The sequence below is a fragment of the Mizuhopecten yessoensis genome, unplaced genomic scaffold, assembly GCF_002113885.1.
Source record: "Mizuhopecten yessoensis strain PY_sf001 unplaced genomic scaffold, ASM211388v2 scaffold11145, whole genome shotgun sequence".
NCBI lineage: Eukaryota > Metazoa > Mollusca > Bivalvia > Pectinida > Pectinidae > Mizuhopecten > Mizuhopecten yessoensis.
This window is the reverse complement of record NW_018408902.1, coordinates 1,067,172-1,084,225: the sequence shown is the minus strand read 5'-3', so window position 1 is coordinate 1,084,225 and position 17,054 is coordinate 1,067,172. Positions and strand designations below refer to the sequence as shown.

General features: G+C 36.3%; 1 protein-coding gene across 2 annotated transcripts; it reads right to left on the bottom strand.

Moving 5' to 3' along the window:
- LOC110466847 (gamma-glutamylcyclotransferase-like) lies at positions 1 to 4,302 on the bottom strand. 2 transcript variants are annotated; one of them, XM_021523632.1, is made up of 4 exons: positions 4,092 to 4,302; positions 2,817 to 3,042; positions 2,023 to 2,168; positions 1 to 1,046 (listed from the first exon to the last, which is right to left on the bottom strand). In XM_021523632.1, exons 2-4 carry the CDS (start codon positions 2,922 to 2,924, stop codon positions 773 to 775), a joined length of 528 nt encoding a protein of 175 aa, XP_021379307.1. In that variant the 5' UTR covers positions 2,925 to 3,042; positions 4,092 to 4,302; the 3' UTR covers positions 1 to 772. The 2 variants fall into 2 exon arrangements, with proteins under 2 accessions (XP_021379307.1, XP_021379308.1); XM_021523633.1 differs by having other exon boundaries at positions 2,817 to 3,018.
- Between the last annotated feature and the right edge of the window lie 12,752 nt (positions 4,303 to 17,054).

Below are 17,054 nucleotides of genomic sequence, written 5' to 3'. Positions count from 1 at the left end.
TCTATATTAACCAGTATAATATATATATAAATATATACTTGTACCTATCTATTGTTCTATATTAACCAGTATAATATATATATAAATATATATTTGTACCTATCTGAAAAAAATCCTTCAAAAAATACAATTATGCATTTACCTACTTTTAAAATACAATTGTACGCTAACAATTACATGTGATTATTCATAGCCTTACATCAGAAACTGTACCAATGAATATACCGCATTTTCAACAATTCAACAACTACCCACATGAAGCCTCTCAGCATCACTTTTTCAACAGTGTATAAATCCTAAACAAGAGAGGTGAAAAAACTTTTCAAACAAATTATTGCTATGAGACATATATTACATTTTGATCTAAAAGCTCAATCATAAATGAATGCTCTGACTCTTTCCTTGAATAACATGCAACAGGAAATATAAGTTTATAGTTTGCAATGTATATGAATTAGTGTAAAACAGATAATGAGGAAGGTACTACGATTATAATACTGCTAAGATTATGATAATCACAAAATAAGTATACTTAAAGTAAAAAAAAAAAGAACAAGAACAAAGATACAGGTGGGACTAAGAGGAATGCGTCGGATTAAAAGACAGATGGTACCAATAGATATGGAGAAATGGATGGGACTTAGATTTATAGGAAGTGGTAGAAATATGTTTTTATGAAAAAAAAAATGTATATATACATTTCCAGTTTCTCTGTCCTATTATTTGGCATTATTCTGTATATTCTGGCTACTATTATGACTTGTCCTTAGTTCTATTTTGTTTCTCCAAGCATTTTCAGCACATCCTCATAAACTTTCACACTACCCTGATAGCCATTATCGGGGATGTTCTGTAGAAAGTTGAGGTAGTCGTGGGGCAGTTGTAGCCCCTTGGCTCCTCGTAGGATCACATCCTTGTAGTGTGGCGATGGTCGACTGTCATAGGCAGGATTGCCAGTCTTATCCAGTTTATAGGTACGACAGACGACCTCCTGACCTTCAGGATAGACGACCTTTACATCAAACCCTCTGTAGATACCCTCTTGTCTGAAATCATTTGAACAAATGAGTCTCACAGTGCAACAAAATAGTGTGAAATAAAGATAATTTTCCATCACAAAAGATATTATTTACCATTTCTGATGATTATTTTTTAGTAGATTTGTTTCAATTTATTTATAAAAATCATGTGTAATCATTTTAGAAAAGATTTGAAATTATAAAGTTCCTGTCCTAATCTCTTTGTCTGAGGCTGTGTATATATCTTATTTACATAAGTGCTGGATTTTTTTAGCTGTTTCAATAGCTGCATGACTTATAGAGGAGAGCAACGATTCTGGCATAGCAGTGACAAAATACACAATACTATTGATTTCTGATATTGTTATTCTGACTGTTCTAATATCTATGCAATAATTACCTGCAATTCAAATGCAAGAGTTATGTATATGTGAGAAGATACAGTTCTATATCTTCTATGATCTTTATGAAGAAATAGTGATAATGTTAATAACGAGGAAGACACAGGAAGAATGATGATTTAACTAGCAGGTGCTTACGTAGTCCAAGCTGTCGTGAGATGCAGATGGTACAGCTGTGTCAATTAATGCTTTACTTATTAAACGTTTAACTGCCTTTCATTACATTTTTACTGTTAATGTATGAAGTTTTATTATTATTATGTAGTTGATAAGTTTCTAAGTACTACTAATTGAACAATAAGAAAGATCATGGCTAAAAAGTGAAATAGCAAACAATTGCCAGTGAGTATTATCATTGTGGTACTACACTATTTCCTAGCATTTTCTTTTTGTGATATTCATTGTTTGAACATTTCTTTCAGCTAAAATGGATTATTTGTTAACGAGAGCCCTTATAATCTTTCCTTATAAAGAAAAAAAGTAATAAACAGAATGAGAATATTCTTGGTTTCTTGGTAAATAAAAGTAATATTCACTCAGGGGTAGAATATTTTTTCATATTTCTCACTCATGTTACACAAGATTTTTTTTTCGATTCTTACTTATCTAGATTAGGAAGATCTTTTAAATCCAGTTCCCACACTGCACCCCACACATTGGCTCCTGTCTGCTCCTCGATGGTAGCAATGCTGCCATGCCATCGACTGTTGTCAGGATCCTGAATAGCTTCAAACTTTAATCTATAATCCTAAAAAAGAAAAAAAATGTCTATGAGATTGTAGCAGGGGGCACCCTCTTCCCAGACAATTAAACAGTAAATAATTTGTGTTTAATTGATGTCTTTATAAAACCTTGATGCTATGACATATCAACCCAACATAACGATTGCTATTGTCTTTTCAAGACAGCATTTAGAATAGAAACTTGATATCATTTTAACACAATTTCCTACTTGTATAAATATTTTGTAACAGGAGCAGAAAAATTGCACGGCTAGACCGGTATTTGAACCTGGAACCATCCGCCTACATTCGTCCCTCCTTTTTCTAAGTCTTCGACCCCAGAGACACAACTATAAGCAACCCAGGGTAACCCCTCATCAAGTATTCACCTAGTACTTGAAACAAGGGTTGGTCACAGGCACCAAATATAACAGGAGTGGGAAAATGCACGGCCAGACCTGGGACCCTCACTGTCGAATGCCCACAGAACTATACCTGCTTACCATCAATCGACCCATTACAATTTGGGTACAAATTCATAATAATTTAACGACATTATCGAAGCCTCACTCTTATTCAAATGCATAACTCTCCTGGTTGGATTTTTTCTTTAGACATTGCACCCTTATGAGATATGTTTCTATACTAAATCATTAGAGTAATGTGTCAGTTACCTTTAAGCTTGCAATAGACTTAAACTCAGCAGTTGGATTTCTAAGTAAGAGGCGTTCCTTCAGCAGGTTGCTCCCATAGGCGAAATAAGTAAAGGTATGTGCACTCATTGTTGTTTAAATAAGTTGATTCAAATCAATCAAGAGACATCAGACAGAAGCCTGTTTGTTTGGGGTTGATGTCCTCCCAACAGCTAATTAGGTCCTATAAAGAAAGTGACACAGAGGTCTAAAATAAAAATAAAACTATGTCACATATTACTAAATTCAGTGCAAAGTGAATAAGTCCATTCAAATGCATACACACATTTATTAAAATATTTTATAATTACCTCAACTAGAGCATAATAAATTAAAACCCTGTCTCGACCAATCAAAGGCCAAGGCAGGTATCTGGGATTTCAAATGTGCCAGAGATTCTTTACACCAACTTTTTGCTAACATTTGCTATAATTATCTAACCTGAAAGTGAATGATTATCATTTTAAAGATTTACCTCTATTTCTCTTACTGGACCCTGCTATTTCACCCATTTTTTTTAATGATGTAATTTGTACTTGGTTGGGACATTTTAGGTATACAAGATTTTTAAAAAAAAATACCATTGGTAATTTCTTAATAACAATCATCTGAGTAATTTAGCAAATTATAATGTTTTTACGAAAGAAAGCATAGGTTACAGTATGAATAACACAGGCACAGAACATGTCCAACATTTTCAGACTTGTGCCTTACGGAGGAACAATTATCACTATAGATCAGGCTTCTTTTGTTTACTAAAGTCTGTTGATAAATAAAAGAAGAAATTTTTAATTCCACAAATTTTACCCATTTTTTGCTCTTTTATGCACCCCTGGAAGAGGACAGCCTTTTTTCTTCTGATAATTAAACATTAAATTTGGTTGTTATTGGCAGAATGGTTCTTGAGAAGTAGTTCAAAGAAAATGTTTATGAACAGACAACAGTGGCGATAGTATATGATTTAGCTCATTTGGCTAAATTAGCTCACTTAAAAGGTAAAATGGCCAGACATAATTTTCCACTATAATTTTGATATAGCCTCAGGTCACCCATATTTACAGTTTTAATATAGATTTTTTTTTTTATATTTTGATAAATTAAAAAAAAAAAAAAGTTTGCAAGGATGGCTGTTTTTGTTGTTGTTAGGCCGATGAAAAATGACTGCTATATGATTATGTGTTTTACATTAATAATGGCACAAGAAGGTTGTAATAACATAGATTTGGCCCGATAAGAAGTGTACAGTACTCTACTCACCGGAGTCGTTTCCAAGGGTCACCTGAAAAATGTGTCATATCACAAAGTCAGTCACTATTTCTTAAACAAACAGCTATATATGACCCAACATGTCTACGTTTTGAACATGATAACAAAAAAATCACAGAGGTTAACATATAGGATGCATGCAGGATGCATCGATAATTCGGATTCGTTGATTCCGTTATCAGATTTCAAGTTTAGAATTCCCCAAATAATCATAAAAACGCTTGAAAAATACGTAAAAAAAAACCTGTATCAAGAGCAACAGGCACGTAGATTATTATTTCCGCCTCGTGGTTCGGAGTCAGCTGAAGTTCGTTGTTTGTAAATTGTTCATACAAAACTTACTGATAATGTATCTGATGTATTACCTCAACGAAAAGGGAGACCGAGTTTACACATTGAAGGTAGCTATTGTATGATCTAAATAATAATCGTAAACATGTGTTATTTAACTACGTCACCGTTACAATGCCAATGGGAAGATGAACTAACAAAATGTAACGTGTACGTATACGGTGTTATAGATCTACTTCCATGCCGTCACACTAAACTATCACACACAATATTTAAAAATACCAATTATTCATGTTGCTATATCACACCACAGGGTCTCGTTACAAATGTCTGAAATACACATATGCTATACCGATATGGGTCACAACACACATAAACATACGTGTATGTTTATGTGTGACCCATGCCATTATCAGTATAGCATATGTGCATTTCAGACATTTGTAACGAAACCCTGTGGTCACACCCGTATATCAAGTGCAACAGGAAAGAGAACAGTGTGCTTCCACCGAAGATTGAACCAGCGATCTCCAGGTTCCTAGTCGGACGCTCTACCACTGGCACTGATGAGCTTAAGGGAAATTCCCTAGATAGCTCGTAGGCGACCGTAATCCTATGTACAATAATAATATGCCACACTACCCCCCCCCCCTTTTTTCAATGTGTTCGCCCTCGAACACAACAAGCCAGGTTCTAACTCCCTGTCACCACAGGGATGGCCACAGACACCATTTGTAAACAGGAACGAGAATAGTGTGCATCCACCAGGGGTCAAACCCTCGATCTCCAGGTTCCTAGAAATTCCCTCTAGCTCGTTGGCGACCGTAATCCTATGTACAATTAAAAAACTGCCACACAAGTTTTTTATATTTGAAAAAATAATAAAAAGGTAAGATGAATTAAGTTTTTACGAGTGACAGCGTGTCACACCTGTATATGTATATCGTCCCATGTGTATTAATACACGCAGTTAAAATACTTCAACCTTTCAACTGATACATGTGACATGCCGTTGATTGTAAAAAATAAACAGAAAACGTGTACATATAAATTACATTGAAGACATATATTTAAAACAACATATATGTTCTGATGTCGCTTATTTATATTACTAGTGATACATTCTGCAGATCCTTTGTGATCTCAAAAGCTACCGAACACTTAAAAAGTACATATATTGGAGGTGTATATATAGTACTAATATTAATACCTGGCCTCCTCTGCCCAAATCTCTCATCGTCAGAAAGCTACATTATCACAGCTAGTGTATATATAGTTCATAGATTGGAGTTACCTCCCCAATTTATGGAGTTATTCCCCTTTCTTGAAAAAAGTATTGCTCAAACTACACCTCCCAAAGTAGTACTGTACGGCTTTGAATGAAACTTGGTACACATACTACTTATATTGAGGGGATGTTAATAAACTATATATAGACTGGATTTACCTCCATATTTATGGACTTAGCCCATTTCTTTCATAGAATTATTTGCAACACATCTTCCTTAGTACTGCATCAATTTGATTGATACTTCATACATAGGCATCCCTGAATTGAATATACCTGCTGATACCAACTTCATGAATGTAAGATCCATGCAACTGATGTGGAGACCCCTCCCACAGTACTGCACAGATTTCAATGATATATGGTAGACATAACCTTTACATAAGAGGGGGTGAATAAAGTATATAGACTGGAGTTACCTTACAAATTTATGGAGTTATGCCCCTTTGTTGAAATTCATTGTTCAAATTATTCCTCCCAAATTACTGCACCAATTTTAAATTCTGTTTGGTACACATAATGCTTAAAGGCTCGGCTCTTACAAAGTGACAAATATTGGAACCCCTCCTAAAGTACTTAACCGATATCATGATTTATACTTCATACAGGGACACCCAGCAATTTTGTACCAGAATTTAGTTTTTCACTTCCAGACCTTTGTTTAATGGAATCATGCCCCTTTCTTCAAATAATTTTGATAGAAACATAATCGAAACCACATCAAATGCGTGATTACCCTAAGAGATCATATTATCAACTTGCAATGAAATATGAACCATGTTTTGGTTTTAAAAGGCAATAAAGCCAAGAATTAGAATACATATGACAGAAAAAGTCATACCTGTCTGATCAAGTCAAACTTGTCCAAAGCTGCCATATATATTGTACAGTTTGATGGCCAATGGCCAAGTGTCACATGATCAAAGGCTAATTATATATAATAATTATAATGCAAACTAATTTTTAACCATTGACTGAGGTTTGATAGAGTGTAAGGAAAGACAACTCTGGTTAGAGATTTGAAAAAACACTGTAGTGAGACAGGGATCCTTAATGGAAACATAGCTTATTTTGTTTGACCTAATGTTATCATAATTTGTCAAAAAAAAGTGTGGACAGACCAGAAAAAAGATATAAATAAAATGTACCCATGTTCCATTTTGAATCTTTTTACAGAGAGAAGATCCTAAGGGAAAGCCTACTATTTCTGCCCACCCGGCGAGATTCTCCCCAGATGATAAATACTCCAGACATCGGGTAACAGTCAAGAAGAGGTTCGGAATTCTCCCAACACAACAGCCAAAGCTTGTGTATTGATTCAAAGTTTGCAGAGGACAGATATCAAGATTTTAGGAAGAACGTTACAGGTTGTAATGTCTGCTGTGCAGTATGTCGAAAGGAATCAAACATTCTGTGTCTCACAATTAAAAATTACTGAAGTTGTTCAATTAGTGTTTTCACATAAATCAGGAACAGTTGGAGAACAGATCTTGGCAAGATTATAAGATACAAACCCATTATCATTTTGTTGTCATTACAGCGGTATTAAACTTATTTCTGATGAGTGGACAAATTATTCAGATTATATGGAAAAAAGGAAATGGATGAACTCCAGACATTTCATTTTGTGGAACAATATACTGCAGTTACTGAACTTTGTACAGATATTATGAAGCTGTTTTAGTATTTAGTTTAAAAATATTTGTTGCAGCCGACATTAAAATACAGTCAGCTTTGTTAATCCAGTCACCATCTGGTTGTTCCACTATCCAGACAGTTTTAAAGGAGACAGGTGAACATTTTCTTGTACAAAATCATTCTTAGTAATTCTATCTTCTCATGATGCAGCCACCTTTACTGAGAACTGACCTGAAGATGGTTGGATTATCAGGGTTTCTTTGTATGCATTACTGTAGGTGGTTTAGTTAAGTTTTTTATAGTTACATGTACCATTAAGATTTCTCATTCGTGGTTCAATCCATGCCATAAAGTAATAAATAATGTAAACTACATATTTCACATTGTGGTATATTATTATTTTTCTGCATTCTAGAGAAAATATAACCTTCATAAGAGAAGTTTGGTGTTAATTTTAGAAAACATGACTACACCATATATCATATAAAGGCTAAATGATACATTTATAGAAGCTTGTTAGTAAATTTGTAATACTAGTTCAATATTGGGAAAGTACATACTTTTTGGTTTATTATGAAATACAAATGTACTAATTATCAACTGGTATTCAATCCTTTACAATTCATGGCCAACAGAGTTCTCAGAGCTCGCTCAACATAAAAAAAAAATGACATTTTGTATATCCTCTTTTCAGAGATTTAAACATTTATTTACTTACAAGTCTTAAGTGGACACAATTTTCTCCCACCCTTCACAGGTGTCTCCCTTTTAAGCCAGAAAAGATCAGCTTGTCACCCCCTAGGGGGAGGTAGCCTTGTGCAAAACGGCGCGATCTAAGTCATAACAATTGTATAACATCATATCACATCAACAGTAGCAGACCATGGAAAACAACTCTGGATTTGCTGGAAAAAATATGCAATCAACACTTGCCGGCAGATTGTCAGTGAAACAGGATGGGAGAAAAACAATACCTTGAGGGTGTGACAGAGAAATCTGCAACCCTAGGCCTCAGGATGATATTCTTGAGTGTCTTAACCCCAAGCCAGAGGTAAGATTCGAGAATATCATCCCTCAGGTTGGAGATTTCTGTCACACGCTCAAGGTAGGGGAAGATACAATTAGACACAGATGATTAGACATGTTGTACCCTAAAATCTCCATAATTAGCCACAACTTCTTTTCATTTCTAGTAAGGAATCTCTGTCTTTTTTTGAGGCAGGCTTATTTTCAAAGTCATTTAGACAGTTTGCCATCAATGAGTTATTTTCAACTTTTCCTTTTTCACTTGGAAAAACATAGTGTCATACAGATTTTTCAAGAAAACTTTTTTCTTTATCAAATCATGTTATGTGAATATTTCATGTGAATCAGACTTACTATTAAGATTTTCGGGAATATGTATGAAAACAAAATGTCCACCTGTGTAAAAGATGTGCATTGGTTAAATAAAAAAAATAAAAAAAATATATATAACATTTTATATAGCGCCCTATCTAGCTAACATAAGCCTCTCTAAAGCGCTTTACAGTACATAGATATACAATTGTATTCAGTCAATACAATTAGCATATATATATTAATCAATACAATATTGAGGAATTCGCAGGAGCTGCCTTATCAGGCGCTAACTACTAGTCCTATGCCACCTGGCTAATACCTCCCTATGTGTGTATGCCTGTGTGTGTGCTGGAGATGTATTGTGTTCTGTTTGTAGTGGGACCGTGCTTCCAACGGTATCATTTATAGTGCCACCTCGGCACAGATACCCGACACCCATCCCAGACCATTTTAAAGGCAGGAGAAAAACACTTTCTCTAATATTCCATGCGTACGGCGACTTCGGGGATCGAACCCCGGCCACCTGCTTGGAAGGCCGGAGTGTTAACCATCCGACCAATCCGCCCATTAGGTTGCCTTACAAGCATCAGCTGTAGGTAATTTCCCTTTAGCTCAGTCGTAGAGCATTAGGCTGGAGTGCCAAGGACCGCAGGTTCAACCCCAGCGACGACACTGTCTATCACTATCTCGTCCTACTACACCAGCACAGATATACACTTTTAAAAAATGACTTTAAATGTAGCAGAGAAAAATAACCACTGATTTTCAAGGGAAAAAATTAGTTCTCATTTATACTTTTTTAGCCCACCATCATGTGATGGTGATCAGTATTTCTCAAGAAGTACCAAAGGGATCTTTCTCAAATTTTATATGTAGGTTCCACTTGGTCCTTAGCTGTGCAGGGCAATTTTTGAGACTGATCCGATAAACAACATGACAGACAGGCACCCATCTTGGATTTTGATAGTGAAAGTTTGTTATCACTATTTCTCAGGAAGTACCAAAGGGATCTTTCTCAAATTTGATATGAAGGTCCCCCTTGATCCCTCGTTGTGCATGTTATATTTTGAGACTGATCATAAAAACAAAATGGCTAAAGGAAGAACTAAACAGATCTTTCTCATATTGCAATGATCGATTCTATTTCTTTCACATTTAGTACTGTACTAGTAAATTTGTGAAATGACAAACTTATTTGAAGGTTCGCTTTCATACACATCGGTAATAAGTTTAGATCAAAAGTTTCCTCAAGGTGCATTTACTGTTAACATAACACGATCAAACAGATTAGAGGAAAGAACAGAAAAGATCGAACTGACAAAGAACTAACCAGCCAAAAGATATAGCCCATGATATCAATAGAATGGGTTATAGAATCACATTTTAATCTCTTCAGAAACCATTTGTTGGTACTGATGGGGGGTGGGGTGGGGTAATCAAAATCGATACAATTCCAATGACCGATTCAATTTGATAATGGACAGCAGTGTGTTTAAAGATGAGAGGATTAAGAAACAATCCAAACATACGCAAATTATTGTGTGTATTAACATAAAGAAAATGTAAATATCTGATTGGACAGATATGTTTCATTTAGGAGATCCTGTGAAAGGGTATTCCTGTATTCTCCATATATGTGCCAACATTGTCACAGCTGCAGGTACCTAAACTCTTTTCTGAACCTACTGATAAGTGGACACATTATATTAATACACATCATAAATGATATTGGTGTATCCAGCACCTATGTTGCAGACCTGTGTGAGATTTGTGATGCTGGGTAAAACTGACCTACATGTATACTACTGCAACTTTACTTTCCAAACCATACATTATTGTCTCCCTTAGACTTTCATGTACGATGTTGCACACAAAAATTCTTTCAAAACAAAAAACTAAACGAAAATAAAGAATTAGCCCTTTAAACTTGATGTTCTGTTCATGGAGAAAAACACATTTTGCCCGAATCAGAATATTGTCCATTTGATAAGAAATAAAACAACATGCGGTAAATACAGAAAAAGATCAATAGATTTTACGCTTGGGCAAATAGACAAAGGGCCGGTTTCCAAAACGGCCCCTTCTCTGATTCAAATTTCCTGTTGGTGGTGCATTGCCCATGCCGTTGTGGTCACAAATCTATAAAGTATAAAGATTTAGGTCACTTGGTTTGTTTTTTATGGCTCCTCAAAGTTGTACCTTTCAGAAGCTGTCTAAGTGTTGATAAAATGTGCATGTTATGTAAAATATTAATGAAAATCTAATCAAATGATGATCATCGTAAAGAATACATTCATGGCATGATTGTGACAAAAAAAATCATGTTTCCATCGCGCCTGATTTGGCTGTTTTATGGAAGAAACAATCTCAAAAATGCAATTTTCGATGATAACATTTTAGACACAAAAACTGTGTTTTTTAGAGAATACACCCTTTTATGGGCGTTGGATGCAAACCAATTTTTATCCTATTAAACAGTACGTAATATGCTATTGATGAGAGGAAAAATCATCAAAATGTAAGTGGTGGAACATTTTCAAATGTTGGGTTGAATTAGCCTATGGTTGAATTGCCGATTTTCGACTTTCTTTAGATAATTAACAAAAAAACGAGAGTATTTGCTCGGTATGTTGAGAATATGTACACAGATATGAAAAAAAGTGAGAGAAACACTTTTTCATAAAAAAAATCCAAGATGGCTACTTCACAAGTCCCCGTGGTTGAAGACATTGGCTGACAAATAGACAGAACAACAAACAAAACGTGTTCCTTATGATTTTGGTTGGTTTTCGCATTTACGGGAGTGTTCATAGCTACGGGCGATTGTATAATACCTATATTTATAAGTTTGGTTAGTCACATGGTAACGGGGATCTTTCATATCGAGCCCCAAACATACTTTCGACATATGCACTCCGTTGCCGCATGGAAAACTATTTCAAGTTTTGTCGGAATTTCTTTACCTGTGGTTGTAATGGTCGAGGGTTTTCCAGCGTCCTGTAATACCCAAGGTAGTACAAGATACTGGAGATGTGCGCACACATTCCCATCGTTCTCTCTCCAACTGGGCACTGGCAGTAGTAGTCCTTTATTGGGGCCTCAACATCGGGTGAAACGGTGAACCGTATCCAAACGTTATATTTCGTTTGGCTTTTGTGTCGAGAATGTATTTGACATCGGAGAAGGTCTGGGGAGTGCTGGTAAAGCCACACCTCATAGTCTCCGTCATCACTTAAATGTTCGGCGATGTAACCAGGAGCCAGAGATATCTGATACGTTCCACACGTAATGGTTCTCAAGTAATCAAGATCGAGACGGGGAAACAGTACGGAAGATGCATCCATCTTGACAAACTCGGACCTTGCCCGTCTAGATAGATCCGGATCTGTCTTGACTCTCTGAGCTAAACCATTCGGTGTTGTCAAACGGTCCTTCATACGTTCAGCCATTAGCCTATCTTTGGCATCTCTCTCTGGAGATCTCTGGTAGATCGGTCCTCTAATACCATTCAGACAGGCTGTGACGGTTCGAAGCAAAGCCTCGATGACATTGATAAAGCTGTTAGACACCAATTGCGTTCGGAAGAACGTCCAGTGTTTCAGACGACCATGATAGGATTCCACAATCCACCTCGATTTGGTGATAGTTCTGTCAAGATTTGCTTGGACGTCAGAATGTTGACTTTGACCGGGTTTCAGGTATGACGGCATGCTAGCATTGAGGCCAGAGGCTTCGAGAACTGGTAGGACATCTCTAAAACCTCGGTCAACGACAACGTTGTCGTCTGGTTGTAGCCAAGTAACTAGCTTGTCCATGACTTTTTTTGTAATTGTAGCATCATTTTCGCTGCCAGTGAATGGTCCTACTGTGTCCAGAATGTAGCCATCTGGTAAGGCGATGCTCATGAATTTGAGATAGTTTCTCTTCTTCTGGCCACAGTAGGACATTCTCTGGAGCTTGTGGTCGGAGCTTTTCTGGATATAAATATAGGTGCCATCTAATATGGCAGTGGCTTTATCTCCAAAAAATGCTTCTGAAAAGACAGTATTGTGCCCGAGCAACTGTTCTCTTGTCAAGTGATCCGGACCTAGAAATTGTGGGACTATCGATGTGTCTAATGCCTGTACTATGGAGTGGAAAGTTTTGGACACACTTGACTTGGAAATTCCAAAAAGAGAAGAACACTGACTCCAGGAAATGTCGGTTTTCAGTTTTACCCAGAACAGTAATAGAGCATCGTGTGTAGTCTTGGTATATATACCAGATGAAAGATATGGGGAACAGTGCGAGTGGATTTCGAGGAACTGATCTTTGGACCAACCTGTCCAGGCCATGCATGCCGAGTCATCAAGAGAAGAAAAGCTTATTGTAAACGCAGACTGGTTCTGTGAAAGGACGTGCGACACCTCTAGGAGGTCATTAATGATTTCGGACGATTTTGATGGTAACTGAGATTCCAAGGAACCTCTACCATCAAGGACAACCTCTGTAGACGGATCTAAGTCGTTACCAATAAGGTGAATGGAGCAGACGCGGGATGAGGTGGGACACCACAGTTTGTGTGAATAGATCAGGTGATGTCTTGCACGTTTTGGTAAGACTGATGATTTTGTTCCATTTCTTGCAAAGGTAACAAGACAGAGACAGCATTTTTTGTGTGAAGATGATCCATTCAAAAGATCATGAAGGGTCAGCAACGGCAGGATATGGGACGGGGAGTCGTCTTCTTCCTCTATTTCCTGGTTCTGCTCGGGTTCAGGTTCAGGCTGATTTTTGTTCCGAAGATACTTCATGTAGCACTTCTGGCAAATAAGTGCTTGTTCCTTTGCTGACATCAATCCTTGTTGCACCAGCGTATCTAGGAGCCATTTATATTGTGGACTATTTACATTGCGTGCACTTCTGTTCTTATTGCCACTACGTTTCTTGAAGTATACTTGACACCCTTCTCCAACACATTTACCCTCCATCTTGAAACAATAACGATTGGTTTATGAAGCGTCGATAAAGTAACAAAATAGCAAGCCACCGATGATTGCTGTAAACAGCTAATACTTAGTAGTTTGGTACAATTATGCGAAAATGTGTGATAAATAACGAACAACTAATTACACAAAATAACAAGACAATATAATAAATCACATTCAATACCTCCAAGAAGCGCAGAATTGATTGATTACTTAGAACAAAATAAAGTATTTCATATGGATAATCTATCTATTCGATGTGGCGTGGTCGGCAGGCACAAAGAAAGTGAGACAAGTCAGGGTCCCAACCCTGACAGAGCCACAACGCTTTGGAGATGGGACAATAAAACAAGGAAAGTGAGACAAGAATAGCTAGCGTCGAGTCAATGATTCCGTAAACGTATAGACAAAGACAAGAAGATACGGATAAATGTACAAGGCCACACGATCAGAAAATTCAGAAGAGGACAACTTGAGATAGAACAGTATTCATGTATCAGGGTGTCCTCAGTGTAAATCTTTATATCGATACTGTTTATTTAGTCGTTACACATCATAAAACTGTCATGAAAATATCCGCTCTGATATTCAATATAAAAGTTTGTATATAATAAGCTATATAATAGGGTTTCAGACAAGGTTGTTACTCATTTCCCCTTTTCTTTCAATTTACAACCACATTCAGGCGGCGATATGAGAACGTTCCACCACATGGAATTAGCTGATTTTTGGTACACATATGAAACAAGTAAAGCTCTATCCGATTTTCTGATGGAAATTTGCATCCAAAACTATATAACGGGAGAAAATTGCAATTTTATGGCATTTTTCTTCATAATTGTGTCTCTGCAAGTGCATTTTCATCCGAGAATATTTTTTTTTATGTTTTATGAATAAACACGATGTTTTGGAAATATTTATCAAAAGAAATTTATACTATGTTGCGAATTACAATTTCGAGATAACCTTCTTTTATTTACGAACTTATGTCTTTGATGCTGAAATTGACAACTTTATAAAAATACATTTTCACTGAAATTATGAAATCTGGGTGTCGGAAAGGTGTAAAATTATTCTTCGGAAAAGAAAAAAACAGTAGTTGAGCTAGATAAGAAATTATACGGGGGCAGGCTCCTATGGAGAATTAACATTACTGGAAACCGGCCCTTTTCACTAGATTTCAGACCAAATCTACTAGCTAGTCCCAGCCATTAGACTTTGTATTTTTAGGTCACCTGAGCTTTGCTCAAGTGACCTTTTCCAATCACTTTCCGTCCGTCGTCGTCCGTCATGGTCGTGCGTAAACTTTTTACATTATCAACTTCTTCTCAAGAACCAGTGGATGGAATTTTTTCAAACTTGGTCAGAATCATCCTTGGTAGATGAGGCTACCAAATTGTAAAATTGGGATTCCTACCTCAACCCAAGGGGCCAGGGCGGGGCCCAAAAGGGAAAATTAATCAATAATACAAAAATCTTCTTCTCCAGACTCAGAGGTATTACAGTCATTTTCTCTCTATGGATGGAAAGATCATCAGGGGCTTTATTTAAATTGTAAATTTCAGGACCCCCGTTCTATCCGTTCTCCCTTGGGGAGGAGGTAAAGTTTACTATAGTTTATATAGGGAAACAACACTTTTGGGTATATTTTGATAATTTTCTGTTGGAAATTATTTTTACTTGGTCAGAATCATCTTTGGTGGATGACGGTATCACATTGTAAACTTGGAATTCATGCCCCATCCCCCAGGGGTTTAAAGCGGGGCCCCAAAGGGAACATTTACAAATATTTTAAAATTCTTACATGGATGAAGTTAAGAATAAGATACAGCAGTTTGACTTTTGACCTTGACTTTGTACCTTTTTAAATAGGAAACCCAAACATGACCTTGAATGTGTGAAGTTACAATACTATTCCCATTACCCTTTCACCACTGTAGACCATAACGGACTCATCCATATCAATGCATGGCATAGTATACTAAAGTTACATAGGGGTGAAAGGGTTAATGGAGTACTACGTACTGAGATAAAGCGAGAATTAGGAACTTCTGAACTTGAAGCACAGAAATTAATCAATCTAAATGGAGTATGCTAATTATAATTTTTTTATTTTGAAGAAACAAACCAAGCTTCATGGAAATCTGATGATATTTAGGAAAGTTGATGTGCCAAAACAAAATGTTTACCTGTTTAGCAGAACTATGAAGGCCCTTTCATAATACAACTCCTCATCAATGGTTTATGTGTACAACTTTTTTTTTAGATGAATTCTTCTGAATATATCAAAACCATGTTAGTTAGAAATGACATTGACTCGCATTCTTAGTCACAGGGGTCAAATATGTTAAAAACCTTTCACTATTTTTTAATAGCTAAGGGCTGGCCTGTGTTCATAATTGGCAGGCTTCATGCTGGAATGAAGCACAGCTGTTTTTTTTCAATTGAATGACATTGACTCACGTTCAAGGTCATAGGGGTCAAATGTGTAAACACTTTTAAACAACTATTGCTGGATAACCAGCACAAAAATAAACTCGATATTCAACCCATATTCCAAGATGATTGCTGTTGCTTTGTACTTTTTGGGGGGTATTTATATATGGTCAGGCACATAACCTGGCCATTGCTGGCCTACACTCAGTGTTTTCGATTTTGTATTATGTTTAGTGAATGATTAGGACAGGTTTTGAAAAAAACAAAACACTGGGTATTCACAGTATTCACAGTAGTTTCCATCATTAGAAAGCTTGTTGGAGCTAAATTGTTTCAATGCCTTAATATTATTTTCATACACTGTATAATTAATTTGCTTCCGGTGACGTGTACTATTGTTTATTTTAATGTTTATTTACACTTAATCCACATTACATAACGTTACACAGTATGTAATCCAAATATAAATACATGCACTTTAAGTTGCATTAATATTGCAATAATTGGTTAGGACCTACTACTAATGAGGATATTTGACTGGGCTTGTTGGAATAAAAAGATATAAAAAGTATTAAAATAAATGACCTTGACCCACATTCAATCTTCAATGTTTAATCTTCAAACAACTCCTAACTGAACCATGTGGCAGTTTTAATTAATGGTATTTTGTCTGAAACGCCCTGGATGAAAGCAGGGATGTGAAGTGTCCATTCAACTTTTGCTCAGATAAATGACCTTGACCCAAATTCAATGTCATAGCTAGGCCATAGTCAAATGAATATTGAATCTTCAATCATTTCTTTTAATAAACAATATTAATTGTTTTAGAGCAATGCTATTTGGCATGAAGCTTGTTTGGATAAAGGGCCTGGATATTGTTGAAATAAATGGCCTTTAATACGACCAACCCACTCTCCAAAGCAAAGATTATACACACGTGCCTTTGTTTACATGGGTATCATGGGATAGATATGACGTCACGAACGGAACTAA

What these genes read in the sequence shown, in the direction of transcription:
- LOC110466847 (XM_021523632.1), bottom strand. Translation starts at nt 2,924, where the DNA reads ATGAGTGCACATACCTTTACTTATTTCGCCTATGGGAGCAACCTGCTG. An exon ending in AGTCTATTGCAAGCTTAAAG is followed by an intron (nt 2,169 to 2,816) that starts GTAACTGACACA and finishes TTTCTTTTTTAG; the next exon opens with GATTATAGATTAAAGTTTGA. An exon ending in GATCTTCCTAATCTAGATAA is followed by an intron (nt 1,047 to 2,022) that starts GTAAGAATCGAA and finishes AAATGATTTCAG; the next exon opens with ACAAGAGGGTATCTACAGAG.